A 25203-nucleotide genomic window follows, 5' to 3' on the forward strand; every position below is an offset into this window, starting at 1 on the left:
TCTTGGTTTTATTGGTGTCCTTATGTTTTTAATATATACCGTAAAACGGGGTGAATAGAAACAAATCGGGGGTGAATAGGAACAACATTTTGTTATGTTTCACGTAATTTAAAACTCTTTACACTATTTAAATATTTTTTATTAATTCATTATTAAAACCAAAAATATGAAAACAAACTAATAATCCTAATACAAATTTTGTTTCTATTCACCCCCTGAGTTTCTATTCACCCAATTTTACCCAGTTTTATGAATTTATGGTGACACATGACAAGTGACAATTATTTCATTACCAAATTGCCGAACTAAATAGATAGTTAATTTTCATACCCTGTCTCATAACGGACAGTCTCTCTCTCGTAACGGACAGTCTCTCTCTCGTAACGGACAGTCTCTCTCTCGTAACGGACAGTCTCTCTCGTAACGGACAGTCTCTCTCTCTCTCGTAACGGACAGTCTCTCTCGTAACGGACAGTCTCTCTCGTAACGGACAGTCTCTCTCGTAACGGACAGTCTCTCTCGTAACGGACAGTCTCTCTCGTAACGGACAGTCTCTCTCTCGTAACGGACAGTCTCTCTCTCGTAACGGACAGTCTCTCACTCGTAACGGACAGTCTCTCTCTCGTAACGGACAGTCTCTCTCTCGTAACGGACAGTCTCTCTCTCGTAACGGACAGTCTCTCTCTCGTAACGGACAGTCTCTCTCTCGTAACGGACAGTCTCTCTCTCTCTCGTAACGGACAGTCTCTCTCTCGTAACGGACAGTCTCTCTCTCGTAACGGACAGTCTCTCTCTCGTAACGGACAGTCTCTCTCGTAACGGACAGTCTCTCTCTCGTAACGGACAGTCTCTCTCGTAACGGACAGTCTCTCTCGTAACGGACAGTCTCTCTCTCGTAACGGACAGTCTCTCTCGTAACGGACAGTCTCTCTCTCGTAACGGACAGTCTCTCTCGTAACGGACAGTCTCTCTCTCGTAACGGACAGTCTCTCTCTCGTAACGGACAGTCTCTCTCGTAACGGACAGTCTCTCTCTCGTAACGGACAGTCTCTCTCTCGTAACGGACAGTCTCTCTCGTAACGGACAGTCTCTCTCTCGTAACGGACAGTCTCTCTCTCGTAACGGACAGTCTCTCTCTCGTAACGGACAGTCTCTCTCGTAACGGACAGTCTCTCTCGTAACGGACAGTCTCTCTCTCGTAACGGACAGTCTCTCTCGTAACGGACAGTCTCTCTCTCTCTCGTAACGGACAGTCTCTCTCTCGTAACGGACAGTCTCTCTCTCGTAACGGACAGTCTCTCTCGTAACGGACAGTCTCTCTCGTAACGGACAGTCTCTCTCTCGTAACGGACAGTCTCTCTCTCGTAACGGACAGTCTCTCTCGTAACGGACAGTCTCTCTCGTAACGGACAGTCTCTCTCGTAACGGACAGTCTCTCTCGTAACGGACAGTCTCTCTCTCGTAACGGACAGTCTCTCTCTCGTAACGGACAGTCTCTCTCGTAACGGACAGTCTCTCTCTCTCGTAGCGGACAGTCTCTCTCGTAACGGACAGTCTCTCTCGTAACGGACAGTCTCTCTCTCGTAGCGGACAGTCTCTCTCGTAACGGACAGTCTCTCTCGTAACGGACAGTCTCTCTCGTAACGGACAGTCTCTCTCGTAACGGACAGTCTCTCTCTCGTAACGGACAGTCTCTCTCTCGTAACGGACAGTCTCTCTCTCGTAACGGACAGTCTCTCTCTCGTAACGGACAGTCTCTCTCGTAACGGACAGTCTCTCTCTCGTAACGGACAGTCTCTCTCTCGTAACGGACAGTCTCTCTCGTAACGGACAGTCTCTCTCTCGTAACGGACAGTCTCTCTCGTAACGGACAGTCTCTCTCGTAACGGACAGTCTCTCATAACGAACTTTTTTTTCTTCTTTGACGGGGAAAATAATGCATTGTCTTTTCTCGCCCTGTATCTCAAGACTCGAGGAGGGGAATTACCGATGCTATAACACCAAGATGATGTTAATTTTCCTGCAGCTGCTGTTAACTTTTGCTGCAGTTGACTTATCCTTGTTGGACATCAACACTACACGCTGTTCACATGTGAACATTAGCTCATGACGATACCTAAGTACGTGTGTCGCCTGGACAGTCAACCTCGCTACGTCCTTGTTGACTGGACATCTACACTACATGAGCTGCTGTTTACATGTGAACATTAGCTCATGACGATACCTAAGTACGTATGTCGCCTGGACAGTCAACCTCGCTACATCCTTGTTGACTGGACATCTACACTACATGAGCTGCTGTTTACATGTGAACATTAGTTCATGACGATACCTAAGTACGTGTGTCGCCTGGACAGTGAACCTCGCTACATCCTTGTTGACTGGACATCTACACTACATGAGCTGCTGTTTACATGTGAACATTAGCTCATGACGATACCTAAGTACGTGTGTCGCCTGGACAGTCAACCTCGCTACATCCTTGTTGACTGGACATCTACACTACATGAGCTGCTGTTTACATGTGAACATTAGCTCATGACGATACCTAAGTATGTGTGTCGCCTGGACAGTCAACCTCGCTACATCCTTGTTGACTGGACATCTACACTACATGAGCTGCTGTTTACATGTGAACATTAGCTCATGACGATACCTAAGTACGTGTGTCGCCTGGACAGTCAACCTCGCTACATCCTTGTTGACTGGACATCTACACTACATGAGCTGCTATTTACATTCGTATTCTGATTTGAAACGACATCTACCTAAAGTAGCGGACAAATTCATACGCGGCTTGAACACAAAGTACGCAGTCTTATGCGTTGTATTGTGTTTGAAACTTGATCTGAAATACTCGTATAGATGCCGCCATGAGCACTTTAAAGGTGAATTTTGTACTACACAATATCATCCGTCCCCTTCACACCTTCCCCAAAACATATATTTGCGTCTCCCTCTAAAAATCTTTAAGGGGCGTCTCCAGTATGTTTTAAGGGTTGGGGGTAAAATCCAATTGGATGTTTCAGAGCTTGTTTCAAACGAGAATTCAGCGTCTCTATCATATGTGAGGCAAATAATGTGATAGCAATACTCGAAATAGAAAATCGTTGATAAAAAATTAATGAAAAAGCTATGAATTAATTAAAAAATATGACGAGAAACAGCGTAAAATTTGATTTAAGACTGTATAATTAGTTTTTCATTTATGACAATGGAAGTAGTCTAAAAAAAATGCTGAAGTTGACGTTTCTGAATCGCGCTTGCAAAGTTTTCTCGTCAGTTTTCTCTAGTACGATTTTCGAAGTACATTTGTCGGAGATCCGTAGCTACGCCGTGAATCGGTTTGGCTGGGAGCCGACCTAAGTCCCAGCCGTCAGATTTGCTGAAGTAATGAAGCAATCATTATATGGGAAATACATAATTAATGTCACTATGATGTCAAGAAAATGATAAAGAGAGATTTCGGTCTCAACCCCACGGCCGTAGCTGATTTGATCTCCTTTTGCTGTTTTGAACTTTAATTAAATAGGCAATTTAGTCTTTTTTTGATTGATAGAAATTTAGCTTAACACTTTTTTAAATCTTTTTCTTTATTTTTATTGATATTATGTCATTTGTTTTGATTGTTTTATTAAATACATAGTAACAAACCAGGCGAACTCCGTTTCGCCACCAATGATTATCCCTGTTTTTCTGCTATTCCCTACAATTTTTTCTGAATTTTCTTTGCTATAAACCTTACTAAGTTGGTTACCAAGTCTAGGATCTAGACTAATACATTTTCCTATTTTAAACTTTAATTAAATAGGCAATTAGTCTTTTTTCGATTGACGGAAATGTAGCTTAACACATTTTTACCATTTTTTTTTTATATTCTGTCATTTGTTTTGTTTGTAATATTAATACATAGATTTACTATTAATTAGGCGCTATTTACCAACTTTCGTGATGAATTTCCAAAATTGTTTTTTAAGTAGTATTAAATTATTAACCGACTTAAAATATAGGTTCTCAGTTTAACCTGTATGTATGGAAAATGTATGTTTTTGCATAATTATATCGCATTTGGCTGAACCCGATTTTGATGCGATTTTCAGCATAGTATTTGTCAGATTTAGGAGAAGTTTTTAGGTATAGGTATTACTCGACTAAAAAATGGAGGCGGTTTCCTTTTTTTAAAACAATAAGTTGTTTTATTTTTATGTTACAACAAGAACATTATTGTATACCTAGTTAGAATTATTTGTATGCATGTTCTCTGAAAAATGTGAAGATTTTCAACTGCGATCTCCAACTCGTCTGCCAATTTGACTGTATGGACGGTGCAATGGCTGGGCGACTGGCTGCTTCGCAACGTGTAGGTAGCGGGTTCGATTCCCGCAAAATTGTTGTTTCGGGTCTGGGTGTCATGTGTATGTGAACTTGTATGTTTGTAAACGCACCCACGACACAGGAGAAAATCCTAATGTCGGGCAACGTCTTTATTTTTTAAATCAAAAGTCAATCATGGATATCATTAGATGGTCGTGATAAATAAAACAACAATCATTTCCTCAATGATTTATTCTTAAAACACTATGACTAGAAAAATCACTAAATCACACACACACACGCATGGAAATTCATTTAAACCTATTTTGTCACCACGTCTTATGAAATAAGTTAATTTTTAAGTACTTGTATTTACAAATATTTACGTATTTAGTGTTTTTTTTATGATAGACGGCTTACCGGTAAGTAATCACCGCCGCCCATGAACACTTGAAACACCAGAGGTGTTACAAGTGCGTTGCCGATCTTTTGAGAATTTAAGAGTGATCATGGTTGAATCGGGTATTCTGAAGATTGGAAAGGGGGGTAATTGGGCCTCCGGTAACTTCACTCACACAATGTAAGTGTTATTTTACGTCGGTATACTGTGAAGCTGAACCGTTCGGTATCACTCCGGTTAAACCGACCCAAGCATGGCGGCTCTCCCACACAAAATTACAATGAGTACCATTTTATTATTGCTTATATTGTATACATAACTGGTGAAAAGTACTTGTAACATTTATTACATTACTAGTCCCTACCAACGGCTAAGTGGCCTATGTTATTGCAGTTCGTAATCTACCCCTTTTTCAAATTTTTATTTCGATCCTTTTACGTAGGGAAGGTGGGGTAATTGAGAACGGCGGGTAATTGGGAACACGTTGATAAGTCCCACTTCCCCTCCCCGCATCCCGTATACCTACTTTATTCCTTGTCCGAGTAGTTTAACAGACACCGAACGGCCTAGAAAACCGGACAGTCCAGTTCTCGCCCTAACTGAATTAGGTACACAAATACCAGAACGAACTTATTTGTTGCTATGCTTTTTGTATTTCTCAAAGGTAAAGTTGGCACTCAAAACAAGAAACATTCTGTCCATTTTTGGAATATTATGTAATGTTAATAGATTATGAAATAATCATTGTTTTTTTTTTGTATTTCTTTTATATTTTTTATTTCAAGTTTAACGCCATATTAGATTGAGATATACATAAGCACAACTATACTGATGAGCATACAAAGAGCTACGAGTAGTAGTAGAGAGAATATACTATGAGCTATAAAAAACCAGTTTAAATGGTTTAGCTTTATATTATCCTTCCCCACATTTAACGGTCAGTTTACACTGGTTTTACGTAGCCGTGTATACAATGAACTTGCTTTTCACCAGCTATGTTATTAGTTTGTAAAACGATTCCGTATGGGTTCAGGAGCAGGTCTACTAAGAGGACTCGGTGCCCCTTACAGGTGTTGAGGGTGGCCACCGGGGTGGTTTAAATGAGGTAAAGAGCCCACACTCCCTAATCTTTTATCCCCAAAAAGCTAAGCGCCTTTTGAAGATTTCCCCCCGTCATAAAAAAAGTATAGCAAATTCCGGGTACAAAAACAGATCAAGTACTTGTATTTTTAAGTACAAGGAAAAATTTCAGGCTAAATTATGTTTTAGTATGTTAATTTCAATCAAAATATTCTGTATTATTCTTGGGAATGATTTTTGAGTCCGTTTTGGGCGTCAGTAACATTTATGGCGCCCAATTGGGACTAATAAATAAAACATTTGCAATTAGATTTCACTAAGATTTTACACTTTATTTTGAGAAGGTAAAACCATCCAATAACTTCTCCCGCCTTGGCGAGTCGATCCCTTTCGACTCACGTGTCAAACTCTTACTGACTAAAAACCACCCCGTTTCTACTCCTGATTTTCGAGCCGAGCCCGCAAGGCAGACCGCAGCTCTGGGCCGAAGATTTTATATTTAACAAAACCAAAATAGTTCTAGAAAGAACTAAATCTACCTTCACTGCCAATCACAATCAGATAAAAATGTTGAGGCCCATTTGGGCGCCAATATTTTCATTTGCAACATTTTATTCTGTTTTACATTATTAAGTAATTTTATACATTTGTGTGTGTTTTTCAAACGTAGAAAACAAAATGAAAATTACTCTTACAAATACATCTTATATTACTTAATTATAATCTTAAACTACGCAATCAGATATTGCACTCTTCTTTCAAAATTTAGTCCCATTTGGGCGCCATTTACGAATTAAATACAAAATCAGCATCATACCACGTTCAATTCACTAATGTCCGAATACTCAAACGTAACTCAATTTTAAGACGCTCTCAAAACTAGTTCTGTCCCTATCAATTCTTTATAAAATGACAGAGATAGGACGATATTTAAGTACAACTTAAAATTGAGTAGCCTTTCAGTATTCGGGCGTAAGTTAATTAAAGGACTAACTCTTCAAGACTACAATCTTAAAAAACCTCATCAGCCTTTATGACTACCCACACTGAACAGATCTATTGTGGCTTTGCTGACGGCGCTGGGGTAGCTCTGGACTCTACCTTCCATGATGGTGGATATCTCTCCAGAGCTGGACTGGAGACCGTTCCTCACTGGTGGGACCTTCTTGCCGTTGGTTAAGATGTTGAGGTCCGGTGAGTCTGGAAGAAAGAGCTGATATTTTTAAATTCATGCGTGGAGCTGATTGTTTAGCTTTAGGTGAAGTGTGATTGATTTGATACTATAAAAAACAGGACTTTTGTTTGAACAATTTTATGTTAACACGTATTACGCATGACGTCATAAATCCTACATCGCGAATGTAAAGTTTACATGCGAACAAACATGGATAGAAAATATGTTCCATAAAGATAGTGATGCATTTACTAATAATAAGGGTTTTTTGCCAATAATCAATCTGGAGGCACGGCAGTGGGGGCACTACCGTGCCAACTCGGACTTTTTCTGGTCCGAGAGTCTAACCTGGGATCTCCTATTCGGTAGAAGTTACTATTTGCAAATCGACTGATCTCATCTCAATAACCAATCCATAAAGATTTAATATCAAAGATCTCTTTCCTATTGAACAGAACAATAAAAAAAAATTATATCCACGTACCCTCATCAACATTCTTCGTCTTCTTCAACATGCCAACAATACAAGGCCCTTTAGCGAGTGACCAAGAGGGCACATTCTCCTCCCTCTTAATAGGTTCCAGCATATTCCTCCTTGACCTCATAACATTAGGCAAGTCCCCCCTATTAAAATTATTATTTTCCAAATTCCTATCTGGCAACACAGGCACAGGCTTAGAAACTGGCAACACAGCGGGTTCCATTTTGGAAATTTGATTTTCAACGGTAAATATTTCTTTTGCCGGTTCATCTTTTTGTATGATCGGTTTTATATCAGCTGATGAGTTAGTTTCGGTACTGTCCTGAGAAATGAGGTGATGTTTTGGTGATATGGAATCTATTCTCTTCGGTATATTCCTAAGTTTTGGGGGCTGGTCTTCTAAGGAGAGGGGGGGAGCTGTCGCCATGTATTGGTTGTACATGTTGCCTATTAGCTCTTCTGTGCGTCTGGAAGTATAAACGTTTTATTAGTTAGATCAGCAGGTTTTTTTGAGGTGGGATAATGTAAGGACTTCTCCTGCCTTGGGCGAGTTTAGAGAGAGTGTCAGACTCTTACTGACTAAAAACTACCCCATTTCTTCTCCTGCTTTTCAAACTGGAGCCCCCTGTTAACCCGTTAGGTAGTCCGCAGCTCCGAAGTAGGTTAAAAAAGTAAAGTAAAAAAAATAATGATTATGTAGGATCAGTTCGATTGCAGTGTAAAGTTCAATTGCTATGTCAGACAAAATGTTATCGAGTGTTCGAGTTCAATGTTTAATCAATAAACAAGAATGCTTGAGATGGTTCAGCAATTTTTAAGTCTTAACGTATCAAACTGATCAAAATTGAATTGTACACACGACACACTTATGTGTATCTCTGTGAAGTATAACGTTTCAGGGATTAAATTATATAAATTTATATGAATAAATAAATATATTATTATATAAAACTTATTATACTACACATATTATATATAATTACTATACATTATACTACTGTGTAAACATTTACTACTAATACATAATATTTATCTAATACATACCTCTTGGATCCGACAGACAAACTACATATATAGTTTTGTCGGACTATGTATTAGTTTATAAGTTCATAACATGTACCTTTTAATAAAATAAATAATAATAAAGCATCACCACATAAATTATAGTTAACCTACTTATATATTTCTCACCTAGTCAATGGTATAATGACAGTCTGCGGTGCTGCATTCGTCGGATGGTACGCGTTCGGACCGAAGCCATCAAGAGCCGAATTACCAGTCACCTGCGAATTAAGAAAACACATATTTAACCGACTTCAAAAAAAGGAGTAAAAGGAAGAAAGAAGGAGAAGTTCAAAAGAACGAATGTATGTATGTTACTATTGTTACTGCGCGATTATCTCGCATTTGACAGAACCGATTTTTATTTTTACGTTGCCGGCTTTTGACGGTTAGGAATTTAAGGGTCGTTGAGGAATCGGGGATTGGGAAGATGTGGAAGGGGGTAATTGGGCCTCCGTTAACCTCACTCACACAACGAAACATAACGCAAGCGTTGTTTCACGTCGGTTTTCTGTGAAGCCGCGGTATCACTCCGGTCGAGCCGGCCCATTCGTGCCGAAGCTTGTGGCAAGACTTTATTAGATAGATAAATTAATATGTTTACCTCCATAACTCCTATTTGCGTGGTCCTCACGTGGTATGGGAAGTTTTTATTCGCAAATACTGGTAATGTCAGCAACTGTAATAAAAACAATATTAATATTATCATCAGGGCCTTCAAGACAACTGTGTAAACTGCCTCGTTGGTCGAGTGGTTGCAACTGCGACTGCCGGGCAAGGGGTTTCAGGTTCGATTCCCGGGTCGGGCGAAGTATTACTGGGCTTTTTTCGGTTTTTCGAAAATTTCTCAGTGGTAGCACGGAGTCTGGAAATGTGCCCGGTATATGGCAATAGGCTCACCACCTATTACATGGGACTCACAATATAAATTGTGAAAAGTGGGTGTACATTGTACAGTGGCATTACGTGACATAATTTGCACCACTGCCTACCCCTTCGGGGATTAAAGGCGTGACAACGGCCTTCAAGACACCCAGGTTATACCCATCAGGAAACAGACTCCGGCAAAGAATTTAAGTAACTCCCTAGCAGTTCCTACAAGGAAACTTGAAGCGAAGCGCTTCGTGCGAGTGGGTGGGATATCCATGAAACGGTGGCGCTCCGCCGATTGTCTTGTGGTTCGATGATGGTTTAGGAAACGGAGAGTAAAATTCTCTAAGAAAAGGAGGATCCTCCGACCAGGCGAGGTGATCATGCCTGGCGGGCTTTCTGCCCAACTGTTGTACGTTGGGATTTTCTATCCATGTTAATTCGCATGCAAACTTCATATGTGCGATGCAGGATATTTGTGACGTCATCCATTGATTTGCTAGTCGATAGTCTATGTGCGACTTCTGTCATCTGTCACTTGTCACTTGTCAATGTGTCGCCACAATGGAAAGGACTATACTATTTTTGACTTACCAAGAACATAATATGTCCACTAAAAGTTATAAACAGAAGGACAGCAGTGACCACACTCTCTCGCACCCATTTATCTGTAAGAAGCAAATTAAAAGATATCAGCATTAATATTTTTTTTATGTTACCAAGATGAGTCATAAGAGGTCACCCATACTCTATACATATCTATATGTTGTATATATCTCTATATCTCTATATGTATATATCTCTATATGTTGTATTTTAGTTCATGTCATGTTATGAAATAAAACATCTTAAACCCTCACACAAAAAATGTTCACATCTGATTATGGTAAAATGTAAGCATTGATTTATCAAATTATTAAATAAAAAAGTAGCAATATTGAGTACTTGTCATCGTTCAACGAGGTTGTCGTGCATACTGCTAATATGTAATTACGGGTTCCCGACTCGGCTCGAAAGCGGTCGAGTGACCTCGTTGAGCAGTTACGTGAGTAAGCCTTTTTACTGAATTAAGATACGAACCGATATAAGTGTTAGCAGTCAGTATGAACAGGGGTCCCGCGTAGAACCAGAGTGTGCCACAAATGAAGAAAGGGCAGTAGAACATGTTCTGCAAACACAATAAAAGAACATTTATTACATTACTAGCGGACCCGATAAACGTTGTCCTGTCTACACGTCTTTAATTTGAACAACTACTAATAAATAAAAAAAAACATTGTCCAGCGGACAAATTGTGAATCTAAATCATTCTCACATCCCCTTGAACACACACAAAACATTCCATCAAAATCAGTACAGTCGTTTAAGAGAAGTTCAGTGACATACACACTTACAGAAGAATTATACAATATGATAGGGGTGAGACTTCTAACCCGTTAAGGCTGAGTTCTACATCTAATTTTATCAACAAAAAAAAATAATATGGGGGGTTGAAAATATGGAAAAATTGTGATTTTTTCGGTAAAAATAATTCACAAAGAATTGAGCAAACATGGTTTTATGGTGGCTATGAAGGTGAAGACAAGAACACAAGAAGTTTAAGAACAGCCTATAAGTGGCCACTGCCGACCAAACCTCTTCTCGCACAAAGGTTTAGGCATTAATCACTACGCTTGTAGTCAATGCGTCACCATGCTTGCTCAATGCGGGTTGGCGATTTCTAACTTATAATTAGAAATTATAAGCCCAGGTTACCTCACGATGTTTTTTTTTATGTTAAATGGGCGGACGTTTGGCCGCTATCTCGCCTGATGGTAAGTGATGATGCGGCCTACGGTGGAGCACGTCTGCCCAAAAGCAACCTATTCACTCGGGCTTTGAAGACACCCAGGTTGTACCCATCAGTTTTCCTTTACCGGTTTACATATAACTTGGAAAAAATCACATTGGTACTTGCCGTTGGTAGGTTTCGAACCCGCACCCACGTGAGATACATGAGAAGCGAACGTATGATAAAAGCTGAATGTAATGAATATGTTTTTGATATTTTTTTTTTTAAAAAAAAAAAAACGTTGCCCCACACTACAAACATACAAGTTCACATGCACATGACACCCAGACCCGAAACAACAATTTGTGGATCACACAAAGAGTTGCTCCGTGCGGGAATCGAACCCGCTACCCGTTGCGCGGCAGCCAGTTGCCCAGCCACCGCACCAACCGTGCAGTCGAAATAAATGCCTCTCGACTGGTACCCTAAAATAACGAAATTCCCTTCACCTTCTCAGGATACTTCCTGACTGTGAAGAAGGTGGAGTAGGCGAACATGCACCAGGCCAGGATCCTCAGCACTATCAGCCCGTACCCAGCTGGACTCTCGTACAGGTACAGCACTTCACCTGGGTCGAATGCCTGGAATACCAGTAGTGAGTTATTAGGGTTTATTCTGTTATACTTTCGAGGATTGACCGATGAATTTCGAGCCACAGCGGGGTTCTTAATCATTGATGTTTATATGTCTGCGAAGTATTGTTATGTCAAAAATCAGTTTAGCGTTATTGTTGGCTGTGCAAAATATATAACAAAACTCACATACAAGTTCATATACACATCACACCTAGACCCGAAACACAATGAGTTGCTCCGTGCGGGATTCGAACCCACTACACATTACACGGTAGCCGGTTGCCCAGCTACTGCGCTAACCGTGCAGTCGCAATTGAAATAAATAAACAAACAAACAAATTGCCTCGTTGGTCGTGTGGTTGCAAGTGCGACTACCGGACAAAGGGTATCGGTTCGATTCCCGGGTCGGACATAGCATTACTGAGTTTTATTCGGGTTTTCAAAAATTTCTCAGTAGTAGTACGGAGTCTGGAATTGTGCCCAGTACAGGTTAACAGGCTCACCACCACACGGGACTTATAACACAAATAGTGAAAAGTGAGGTATACATTGTATAGCGGCATTACATGCCGTAATATAGGACAGTACTCTCAACGGATCTTGGCAGGTCTGAACTACGTGCAGAAGGCTGCACAATAAGTGTAAAGGGTCAATTGTATTTAGAAATGGTCAATCTCTAGCCTAGATCGCCGCCCCCCGCACCTCGCCTCATGCCACCATTTGGTTCTAAAAAGACTTATTGCGCAGCCTTCTGCACGTAGTTCAGACCTGCCAAGATCCGTTGACAGTACTGTACACCTCTACCTACCCCTTCGGGGATAAAGGCGTGACGAGCCAATTTAATAATCCTTCTAAAACTCACCTTAGCCTGATATATAAAGAGCACTATATAGGTGACTATATAGCAACACATGAAGATAGTCAGTCGCACGGTGAAGCCAACCTTCAATCGACCTCTAGTTATGGTATACCCTTTTGCCATTAACACCAGAAGTAGAAGGAATGACATCTCCGATAGACCACATAGGAATTGACCTGGAAAAGTAAATAATAGGGATGATGACGGGGTATGAGAATTAAAAATCTATTTAGGCTGCTGACTGCATTAATTTTTATTGTCCTCTAAGTTATTTTCTTTTTCTATCGCTTTGACTGTGTTCAAGTTGTAAGTCTTTCTTATAAAGACACACTCGGTTCCAACACCATACTACTATTAATAATAATATTTATATATAAAAACTACCATGTAGCTCGATAGATGGTGTTGGGATCGAGTTAAATCGCGATATGGTTTCGTTACCGGCAAAACATTAGGGTACTAGGTTTGACAGCAATAAATTTGTCTCGCTCTGAGGTACTGCGTTTCATTGTTGTAGTATCACTGGCTTCATAGGACTATGTGCCGATATTGTTCAGACTGAATATTAGTTTTACATTGTTCTCACATAGTTGAAGTAATCGAAACAATGTAACCAAGAATTGTATTGTGAATCTGATTGAAAAAGAGTAACCTATGAAGTTTCTTGCTCGTTCTTCTCCATAGGAATCTACACTTTGGAACGAGCAAATACGGGACTGACCGACAGACAGACGTTATTCATATTATTATATTTGCTTTGACGTTCAAACGTGCCTTTACCTACCTAGTTACTAGTCTTCCGATAACGCGGGCGCGGGCGCCTCGCTGCTAACAGCTGATCATGCAAAAGCACGCGCGCCCGAAATTTTGTTGTTTTGTTATTGTGATAAAAATAAAACTAATGAGTATACAAAAAAAATTCTTTAGGAAAGTTGTTTGTAATCATGAGTACAATCACGTGTTTAAATATCGTTCACTAATTACCAGTCACCCTATATAGATAAAATTACACTTACCAACAATTTTAGCATTGTCAGTCCCAAATCCGTTTGCAGCATATCGTATGTAGGCTAGGCTCTGCAGCATAACTCCTGAGTGTTGGGACACGACCGACATGAGGAACAGCTTGTAAGTGGAGTGGAGAAGGTGCCTGGACTTCAGCTCGACACTGCACATCACTACAGCTATCATCACCACCACATATGCGAAGGTATATGCTAAAAGTACTGGGAGGACATCTGTCGAAAAAGATTGGTAAGCAATTTGTATCATTTAAAGGCCCAGTAGGACTGATGCCCGATCCGGAGATGCGGACAACGTAAAAGGTTACCGGGGCTCCGGCTCAAAGCAGGAGAAGGAACGTGGTGGTTTTTAGGCAGTAAGAGTCTGACACTCCCTCCCGCCTCACCCAAGGCGGAAGAAGTCATTGGATGATTTTCGCCCCTCAAAAAAAAAATTGTATCATCGTCAAATCAGTTAAAAAAGTCAGCCTCAAGATGTCCTCTGCCTTTTAGATCGAATGGTCGCAAGTGTAATTGCCGGATAAGGGGTCTCGGGTTCGATTCCCGGGTCGGGCAAAGTAAATATTACTGGGCTTTTTTTCGGTTTTCCGAAGATTTTTCACTAGTAGCACGGAGTCTGGAATTGTGCCCGGAATATGGCAATAGGCTCATCTCCTATTACATGGGACTTGTAACACAAATGGTGAAAGGAGGTGTACATTGTATAGCGGCATTAAGTGCCTCACCTCACCTCACCTCTGCCTACGCCTCCAGGGATAAAAGACGTGACGTTGTATGCTTGAACTGGGAATTGAGCCCGATACTGCGTCGCATAAAACTAAAGCAAATATCGATTGATCGAACGAGAATTGTAGGTAGTAATTTATAATTTAAGCTATTTAATGTATAATCTTAAAGCTTTACTCACAAAATTCATCAGCAGAGAAGTGTTCATGCCAGAAGTCACCATCAGGTCCGTTTGTCATCAAGAATTTGTACCGAACGTCCAGACCCTGGGAGAAATTAATATATCGGTTTGCATTATAATTGGTCACTAAGTCTATCATATGATTTTTGTCTAAGAGACAAGTAGACTTATGGGTATGTATGTGGGGATTTAGTGATTGAGGATTGGGGATTTGAGGTCAGTGGATTTTTATGGTATAAGCCGGTAAACTAGTAGACAGATCACTTGATGGTAAGCAATCGCCGCCGCCCTGGACACTTGAAAGAGCAGAGGCATTACAAGCCAACAATTGTCGGCCTTTTGGGAGTTAGCAATTAAAGGGTTGTTGGGGATTCGAGGATTGGGAAGATTAGGAAGTCCAGTAATTGGGCCTCCGGTAACCTCACTCACAGAACGCAAGCGTTGTTTCACGTCAATTTTCTACCAAGCCATGGCATCACTCCGATGGAACTACTCCATTCGTGCCGAAGCATGGCTCTCCTACTTAAACCTAAGCATCTTACCTTACTACTCTCGCAGTTACTGATGGCAATGAACCACCACCGCTCCCTGGCAGACCTGAACCTTCTGGAGTTGTGGCAGGAGACCATCAGGTGTTCCTTCTCGCTCTGACTTGCCAACGCTTTGGGTTCAGCGTTCAGACGACGTCGTCGGTATCTCTCGTACAGATCTAATGACCTTTTTATTTTGTGCTGAAAGGAGGACAGGATAATAAAATTTTGAGGTGTCAAAATTGTTATACATTGAGATGAATAGATTCTGTTCTTTATTTAGATTTTTGATTTTTTAATTGGTCTTGAATTTTTTTAAACCCGAAATGGAAAATTTTGGCTAACATGGTAATCAAATTCAAGAGCTTATACTGTTAGTTGGCTAGTCGTAATGCGGTTTTGCCTACAAAACTAGCAGATTTTGTATTTTTTAAATGATTGCCAGTCCACGTGGCAATGCTGCCAGTTTTTTGGGCACCTCGCGATTCCGATGAGGATTATGTTTTCAACGCTTTAAGTTAGTGTTTATTTCTTTTAAGGTATTTTTGTTGTAAATATTTTAGTCATAGTTATTATTATTATTTAGTTAAAATGGTGTAATATAACATATTTATCAGGGTTACTTTTATAAATAGAGTGAGAATCAAATCCAAAATTAAACCTCAAATTCCAAACAAGACAGAAACCAAACCTAAAACCATCTTCTACTATCCCATCACATCTAGAAAATCATCCAAAAAAACTTACCCCACTCCGATTTTCATTCTCAAAGAGAATTTCCACATCATCCTTCAAGTTTTCAAAATGGCTACCGTTTCCAGGCGCAATGCTCTCCCATAACTCATCTTCAGGAGTCATAGTAGTGAAATTCCCATCAGTCGGTAGCAATTCAAACCATGTGGTGTTGGTATTAGGGTCCGTTATTGCTTTGGGGTCTCGAGTGGTGGTCTTCAGAAATTGGTCGTAGTAAGACGGTTCGGGAGGCGTCAACTTGGTCGAATTTTTTGGTTTTTTTGCAGGCGGATCTGTTGCTATTGGAGTTGTTGTGCTGTTAATAAAATAATACATATGTTTAGATGAATTACACTGTGATATTATAAATGTGAAAGTTTGTTTGTTTGTTTGGATGTTTGTCCGTCAATCATGCTGAAACTACTGTACGGATTTTGATGTGTTATACAGACTTTAAACATGTTTTGTGTATTATAAATATATTTTAAGTGTGGGAGAGCCATGCTCCGACAAATGGGCCGGCTCAACCGGAGTGATAACACGGCCTCACTGAAAAACACACTTTCGTTATGTGAGTGAGGTTACCAGAGGCGCAATTACCCCCCTTCCTAATCTTTCCAATCCTTGATTCCCCAACCACCTTTAAATTCCTAACCCCAAAAGGCCGACAATGCACCTGTAACGCCACTGGTGTCTCGGGTGTCCATAGGCGGCGGCGATTGCTTACCACCTTAGCATCTAGCTTCACTAACGGACAGACTGACAGACTTTTGTTTATTTCTTTCTTTGTTGACGTTTCAAAAGGTTTTGTACATGGTTTACCATCAGGTGATCCGTCAGCTCGTTTACCGGCTTACCATAAAAAGAAAAAATCTACTACTCTGTTAGGTTACTGACATGACACCTACGTCTAAGTGACCATTTGACCTATATTCGTTAACACATTCGTCCGTGGGACGCCCACAATGCACAGAGCTACACAACTACAAACCAGTTTATTACGGTCTCACTTTATAAGATCTTTTCACATATTGGAAGGTCAGTTTATACTGGTCATGTATACCTTAATATGCGTATGTGCTATGCAGTTAGCAGTTAGGCAATAGTTTAGCTTATCTAAAAGCGATCTATGTTTGTTTTAACTATTATTTATTAAGATTGTTTTAACTAATGCTCGTTTAGGCTATTATTTCATCCGACCACTACAGATGGGGGGCCCAGTAGGGCTGATGCGCGATCCGGAGCTGCGGACTACCAAGCGGGTTACCGGGGCTCCGGCTCGAAGAGCAGGAGTAGGAACGGGGTGGTTTTTAGGCAGTACGCCTTACCCAAGGCGAAGACTCAAATTAGATCCTCGATCTTCGGTTAAGGTCTTCGGTTGAGAGACCACATAGATGCCTATAGCCTTTGAAGTTTATTATAATTCTAGATTCAAAAGTCACTGATATTTTAAAATTTAAAACGTTAAAAGTGGGAGAAGTGTGGGAGAGCCATGCTTCGGCACTGCTGGGCCGGCTCGACCGGAGTAATACCACGGCCTCACAGACAACCGACGTGAAACAACGCTTGCGTTGTGTTTCGTTGTGTGAGTGAGGTTACCGGAGGCCCAATTCCCCCTTCCCAATCTTCCCCATCCCCATTCCCGAACAACAACCCTTAAATTCCTAACTCCCAAAAAGCCGGTAACGCACTTGTAAACCCTCTGGTGTTTCAAGTGTCCATGGGCGGCGGCGATTGCTTACCATCAGGTAATACGTCTGCTCGATTACCGGCAAGTCCCTCTTCCGCAAAAAAAAAAAAAAAAAAAAAAGCAAATAAACTACATATTAGAATTAAATATTTAAACGAAAATAGACGTAATGCTCTACTAATCTCAAGTTACCCAGGTCTTATAATAGCATGAGACCTGGGATACTAATGAGCAACCTGAATGAATAAATGTTTCGACAATCACGCTAATAAAAAACATTATCCAAATAAATACATTCGGTCTGGGGCCTTAGTCTGCTATTACAATTGTGTCAGAATGGTCGATCACTGAGCAGTGCGAGAGGGACGGAGCTATGTAGGTTGTATAGCTCCATCCCTCTTGCACTGCTGCAGTAATGCACACCCAAGGGTGTTCCATCAATAATATAAATTGGACCCCTGTAACTCCTGAAGAGTTACAAAAGCGTAGTGGGCCTTTTGGGAAAGCAGTACATACACTCTTCGCATAAATCAGAGTTGCAAAGTACCTTAGGAAGGGTCCAGTAATTGAGTGAGGTCAATATCGCGTCCTTTCTCAGATTGAGCGAGTCCATTACAACATATGGGCCAAGGTTTGAAGACTGCAGCAACTAAGCTTATTGTTTTGTAAACAAAATATATGGTTGAGAGTTATGTAGTGATGATAGTGTAGAATTTGTCACCACTCTTCCCGTGGGTGGAGTAAGATTCTAGTGAGAGACTACACCTTTTACACCTTTTACAGAGACTGAACAGCAACGTTCTCTTATAAATCTGAACCTTAGAGATCTCTCTGAGAGAAAAACACCCTTCGTCTTGATGTAAACTCTTCTTATGTAGAGGAGACTTTTAGTCTAGCATTTTTTTTGTGATTGGATAATATAGAGTTTCTTGCTCGTTCTTCTCCATTCGAAGCTACACTTTGGAAGGAGCGCTAGCTTCACTGAAAGACAGACTGACGGACAATTCAATTTGACGTTTCAAAAGTGCCTAATTTAGGATTATTTGAAATAAATGCTTTGACTTTGATCCATAAATTAGTGTTTCGGGTCTGGGTGTGATGTTCATAAATATGATGTTTTGCGTTTGTAACCACAATACAGGAGAAAATCCGAAAATGGAGTAGAAATTTCACTTTCCCTATCATCTCCGTAACCAGTCTGAACTTTCCCTAAACTAAAACGTAAAACAATTGCTTTTATATTAATAACTAGCTTCTGCCAACGGCTTCGCTCGCGGTTCCCGTGCGATAAAAATGTATCCTATCGCCCAAGCCAGCTCATACCCTGTCTGTTTACCAAATTTCATCTAAATCCGTTCTTTAGTTTCCGTGTGATTGACGAACAAACATAGAAACACAACATAAAATCGAGTAAGGGATCTTTTCCGTGTATGGTATCTAGACACACGGCGTGTTGAGACCTCAGTTAAAAATGATATAACTTGGCAAGTTTTAATAGAAAATTATATACTTGACTCATTGCGTTTAGTAGGTTTATAACAAAGTGTGTGAAAACTTGCCAACTTGTTATATCATTTTTAACTGAGGTCTGTGTATGGAACTTGGTGCTTATTTAGATCTCACTTCTTTTATCGGCGAAGCATTCCAATATTATCGAACTTGGCAGCCTTTCACATTTATGTTTTGGGTGGGATACATTATACATACATACATTTGGTGTCATTTTCAGAGTTTACTAGTCCAAAACAAGACAAAATGGTCTAATTTTTTTTTAACGTTGCACCACACTTGTAATTTTTCCTGTGTCGTGGGTGCGTTTACAAACATACAAGTTAACATACACATGACACCTAGACCCGAAACAACAATTTGTAGATCACACAAACCGCTATACTGAGAGTCATTTAATGATTACTTAAACTATTCCTTAGTAACGATTTTTATGAAAAACAATAGCTAAGGACTGGGTTAAGTAACCATTAAATGACTCTGAGTACGGTGGAAAGAGTTGTTTCGTGCAGGAATTGAACCCGCTACACGTTGCACGGCAGCCAGAAACTAAATAATTCAGTTAAAGCGTACCTCTTGGCAGCTGGTAGCTCCTTGTTATGTTTCGTGATGATGCACCCTGAATACTCCGTGTCAGGGTACCAGTGTGACAGCCTGATGATCTGGTTTTGTCCAGCTCTGTTCAGTACCTCCTCTCTTTGTTTACAGGTCTGCGAATAAGATGGCGAATAAGATGAATACGTAGGTATAGGTTGTGTTTCGTTGTGTGAGTGAGGTTACCGGAGGCCCAATTCCTCCCTTCCCAATCTTCCCAATCCCCGATTCCCGCACAACAACCCTTAAATTCCTAACCCCCACTTGTAACGCCTCTGGTGTTTCAGGTGTCCATGGGCGGCGGCGATTGCTTACCATCAGGTGATACGTCTGCTCGTTTACCCGGCGTGTTCCATAAAAAAAAGTCTTATGTTGGATGGATCGTTACATAAGTTCTGTTGGGACTCAGTTGAAGTGCATTAAAAATATTTTAATGCTTATCTAGAAAATCTTAAGAGAACATAATCGTATAAAAGGAGCTAGAAAAGTATCTGCCGCGGCTTTAATGGGAGGTAGTGTTGTGTTCGAAAATTACAATAGTAAATATAAATTATTAATTATGAGTATCTTTTTTCATACAAAACATTTACGTACGAGTTTGTTATGAAAGAACTATCCCTTTTACTGTCTCTGTCGAAACGACACAAAGCGAAGCATCGTGCGTATTTGTGAACTACTGTATGCAGAGTAGAGTCAATGTTTATTTTACTTCTTTATTTTATCAAATTGGTACGAAATGTCTTCACTATTGTAATCTTCTAACACAACACTACCTCCCATTTAAAGCAGTGGCAGATAATTTTAGAACACCTTATATTTTTTACCTTTTAATTATATGTTTTTCTTTTCTACTGTATAGTACAACGTTATAATATTAAGGAACCTCTCCACCTTACCTTACTGCTGTGGTACACCGAAGGCCATTGGGAGTCATCATCATAGTACAGCAGGAGGTTGGGTATACCGGCGTCCTTGTCATACTCTATGAGGTACTCAAACTGTCCCTCCAGGGAGAGGAAGCAGAAACGAGCGAGGAACGCCCAGTTCTGTGGAAATTAACAAGAGGATTCTTAATTTTATTATAACTTTCGTGAGACATACAAAATTAATTATTATGTTATCGGCTTACTCACGTAACTGTTTACTTCATTTTATTATAACTTTCGTGAGACATACAAAATTAATTATTATGTTATCGGCTTACTCACGTAACTGTTTACTTCATTTTATTATAACTTTCGTGAGACATACAAAATTAATTATTATGTTATCGGCTTACTCACGTAACTGTTTACAATCGCCGCGTCGCGTCGTGTATCGCGGAATGATGTTCATGAATATGAGCCTCTAGCATGGCTTGAAACTAGTTGAGTTCCTCGTCAAACAGTTACGTGAGTAAGCCGATAACATAATAACTAATTTAGGATTCTTAATTAGATATTAAGAATCCTAAATTAATTATTAAATGTAAAATTTCCATGTCACAATGTTAGTTACCGTACTCCTCCGAAACGGCTTTACCGATTTTTACCAAATTTTATATGCGTATTCAGTAGGTCTGAGAATCGGCTACTATCTATTTTCCATACCCCTAAGTGATAAGGGTTGTTCAACGTTATTTTTTTTTCTCCAAATAGTAGTTTTTATAACATCATGGTAATTGACTAACTTTTATTTGAATGTCCGTCTTGTAGATGATTTTTAAACATTAGACACGTATTTTCTATTTTCTTACGTAAACAAATACTTTCGAAGATATATCGATTTCAAACATCGCGTGACGTCACTTCTAGGTACGTTTAAGGCAGAAATGACGTATTTGCTCCGACTCCTAAACTTTGATTCGTTTTATCTATGTATTGTTATTTTACATGACAAAATAAAAAAATACGTGTCTAAAATTTGTTCATTTGCAAACTGACGGACTAAAAAGATTTTAAATCCTATTGTTTTATTGTATATTTCTATATGTAGAGTTTGCTATAAAATATACCTAAGTACCTCTCCTACAATTAAAATACAATAACGATGTTTTATAATGGTCTGTCTTATCACTAATAGCCATCTTTTAATAACTAGAGAACAGTATAAACGATGGTTGCTCCCACAAATACGTCATTATTACGTATAAAACGTACCCCTTTTTTTTGAGGGGTGAAAATTATCCAACCACTTCTCGTACCTTGGACGAGGCGAGCTGGATCCTCGTTAAAACCGCTAGGTATAAAACGTACCTAGAAGTGACGTCACGCGATATTTCAAATCGATATTATGTTTGTAAGTATTTTTTTCGCCAAGAAAATAAGAAATACGTGTCTAATATTTTAAAATAATTTACAAGACGAATATAAAAAAAAAATAGTCATCTATTATATTCAGGAAACGAACTCTTAACTCTGAGGATCGAACTCAACAAGTCATTATAACTATTTAAACTGACATGGTCACTAACACTGTCATTAGAACTTGAAACGGGATATTTACCATGTTTATTTATGTCTATGAGTTTCCGATATTTCGGCACAGTTGCAACGAAAAACGAAGTTTCGTCCGAAACTTCGCAGATTTCATACTGCAATACCATTTATTGCGAACTTTCGTGAACAAAAATGAACGAATGAAATGAAGATACATAAATAGATTTTGATATGAAATATAAATAATTTCATTAGTAAATCAATAAAACCGGAGTGGACCTTTTCTCTCAGGACAAGCCATAGAAGGAAAGCTAGTTAAGAATAATATGAAACGCGGAAACTCACATCTTTGGTATCGATCCTTCCTTCCACCCATTTAGCTTGCACCCCTGATAATGCCCAAACCAGGAAACAAACCCCTGACAACAGGAACATTATTGATCTAACATCCATAAAACCTTTCCCGAATCTTCTTTGTTTTTGAAATCAGTTAAAAAGCTATCTTGAAATGATTGTACATGGTTTTGTATTTCCTCTTAAAAGTATCATTTTCTTTTGTATATTTTTTATTTGTATCGAGTCTTCTGATTGACGTGAACGAATCTGTAAATAAACATTTAAAAATGTAATATAAAATTATGTTTTAAACGGCTACTTATTTAGTTAATGAAATGGAAACTTATTTAGGTAATGAAATGGAAAAATTCTTGTAATCACACTAATCATATAATATTATAAATGTTGTTTGTCTGGATGTTTGTAAAGCAAAGTTTTATGAGTTCGATACTTTAGTTTTTTAGTTTAAGTTTGACTCTCCCGTTTACGGCTATCTTGATGCGAAGTTTGGTTCACAACCCCTGGTCTGACACTCTCTACTCCACTGACAAACGGCTTTCTCTACATACATAAGATGGTTCACCATCATACCTATATTATATCAAAAAAAAAATAGTTTTTTTAAACATCCCCGTCGACCCCTTGAACCAAGGGGTGTTGTCATCAAGTGTATCGGTAGCCCCCAAACTAGGATAATCCTGTATCTTGGGGACTTGAGTTGAGACATCTTGAGTACCTTACTAAGTAGGACTATTGAACGAATCTATATAATAGCGAAATTGATAGATTATTTAGATTCGTTCAATAGTCCTACCTAATTTGATAGATATTAAAACATAAACTAAGTTGAGTTATACAGCAATATGTAGCATACTAAGTAAGAGCCTGAAAATTAAATAGTACATGGTGCAAAGTTCTTGAATCACAAAATAAAAATGTTAGAAGTTTCCAAATCTTAAAGTAAAACAAAATCACAAAATAAGGTATGGCAAGGACTATGTAAGTGATTATTTCATTTCATTTCATCATCATCATCATTATATAAAAATCAATTGCTGTTCGTTAGTCTCGCTAAACTCGAGAACGGCTGGGTCGATTTGGCAAATTTTGGTCTTCAATTATTTTTAGAAGTCCAGGGAAGATTTAAAAAGTGAGAAAAACATTTTTGAGACGGCACGAAGTTTGCCAGGCTAGCTGGTACAAAATATGATTTAATGTTTTTTAGAAAGCATATATTTATTGATTTTAGATTAACACTGAAATAATGATAATCTTTATTACGTATGTATTGTCATAAAAACGATTAAAAAGCATTAATTACTACATTGAATTTAAACAAAATCACGATTTCAATACCAAACGAAATTCATTAAAGACCATTAATAACAAAATTTCTTTTAAATAATCCATACCCACTAGTAAATTAAAACAAAACAAAAAAATATTACATACTTAAAACACAAAACATCATAAATTTAGGTCAATAATAAAACGAATTGCTTACCTTGACAAGAAAACCTTGAAATTTTCAAAAACCACACACATGTAACAATTAAAATATAATTAATATTAAACTATATAATTATATATTTAATTTCTATTCATTATTTCACTTATATGGTTAATCTAAACCCGTGTTGTTTTGGCTTAGAATTTTGTTGTGGTGCCCGTTGCTATGGCAATGCGTCCATGGTAAAACTTAGGGTATTGGGACTTGCATGATTACTGTAATTAAATGTCGTAGTGTCTATATGTTTGCAAATAGTGTAGACATAATAGACTCTGAATAATTTAATGTTTCGATGATTAGAACCTCTTCGCTAATGACTAATTTTTATTAAACAACTTGCACGGTTGAAAATTGGTTTTGCCTGGACTTTAAAAGAGACTATGACCTCTGTGTTTGTTTCGGCATTTCTTCTCAGATTAGTTCGATAGGACATGCCGCCTCATCTAGTTATTTAAGAGATTTGACTGCACGATTGGCGCGGTGGTGGGCAACTGGCTGCCGTGCAACGTGTAGCGGGTTCGTTCCCGCCCGGAGCAATTCTTCGTGTGATCCACAAATTGTTGTTACGGGTCTGGGTGTGATGTGTATGTGAACTTGATGTTTGTAAACCCACAGGAGAAAATCCTAGTGTGGGGCACCGTTTTTACAAAAAGAATAAAGAATTTAAAAAAGAAAGAATAAAAAGATTGACGTGTAAAAGAGTTTTATTGTAACCTATTTGATAAATATCATTTATCAAATACAGATTAGACACGTATTTTTTATTTTCTTACGGAAACAAATACTTTCAAAGATATATTGATTTGAAATATCGCATGACGTTAGTTCTAAGTACGTTTTATACGTAGAAATAACGTATTTGCTTCCACTCCTTCGCTTTGATTCGTTTTATAAGTATTGTTATGTTATACGACAAAATTAAAAACCGGCCAAGTGCGAGTCAGACTCGCCCATGAAGGGTTCCGTAACAGCAAGTAGATCACATAATATTAAAGTTATAAAATAACTTGGTTTTACATAGTGTTTGTATGAACGACAAAGTTATATTTGCGGTTTTTCAAAATGTTTTATTTCTTAAAAACTAATAATGATATCTGGTTCAAACCAATTTTCGTTGTTAGTTTCTAATGAAATCTACAGCATATATTTTTTTTAGTTTTCTCACTCTCTTATTTTAAAAGTTAGAGGGGGGGGGGGACACTCATTTTCCCACTTTGGAAGCGTCTAACTTTCAAACGGTTGATTTTGACGAAAAATGGTATTAGGAACCTTAATGTCTTTTTTAAAGACCTATCCATAGACACCAATCA

The 25203-nt window shown here is 38.9% G+C and overlaps 1 protein-coding gene across 1 annotated transcript; it reads right to left on the reverse strand.

The window, feature by feature from the left end:
• Positions 1–4550: 4550 nt before the first annotated feature.
• On the reverse strand, positions 4551–24348 carry LOC118280519 (uncharacterized). The gene is made up of 16 exons (XM_035600600.2): positions 23888–24348; positions 22393–22650; positions 20527–20676; positions 19610–19746; positions 15853–16153; positions 15118–15306; positions 14576–14660; positions 13663–13884; positions 12650–12822; positions 11662–11793; positions 10462–10549; positions 9976–10049; positions 9116–9190; positions 8641–8732; positions 7453–7916; positions 4551–6994 (listed from the first exon to the last, which is right to left on the reverse strand). Exons 2-16 carry the CDS (start codon positions 22498–22500, stop codon positions 6819–6821), a joined length of 2466 nt encoding a protein of 821 aa, XP_035456493.2. The 5' UTR covers positions 22501–22650; positions 23888–24348; the 3' UTR covers positions 4551–6818.
• Between the last annotated feature and the right edge of the window lie 855 nt (positions 24349–25203).

Source organism: Spodoptera frugiperda, chromosome 21, assembly GCF_023101765.2.
Source record: "Spodoptera frugiperda isolate SF20-4 chromosome 21, AGI-APGP_CSIRO_Sfru_2.0, whole genome shotgun sequence".
In the NCBI taxonomy this organism is placed as follows: Eukaryota; Metazoa; Arthropoda; class Insecta; order Lepidoptera; family Noctuidae; genus Spodoptera; species Spodoptera frugiperda.

Coding starts and splice junctions, on each gene's coding strand:
- LOC118280519 (XM_035600600.2), bottom strand. CDS start 22,500: ATGGATGTTAGATCAATAATGTTCCTGTTGTCAGGGGTTTGTTTCCTG. Junction 11,794..12,649: donor TCTTTATATATCAGGCTAAG/GTGAGTTTTAGA, acceptor CTGGTATTCCAG/GCATTCGACCCAGGTGAAGT. Junction 10,550..11,661: donor TCAGGAAGTATCCTGAGAAG/GTGAAGGGAATT, acceptor TTGTGTTTGCAG/AACATGTTCTACTGCCCTTT.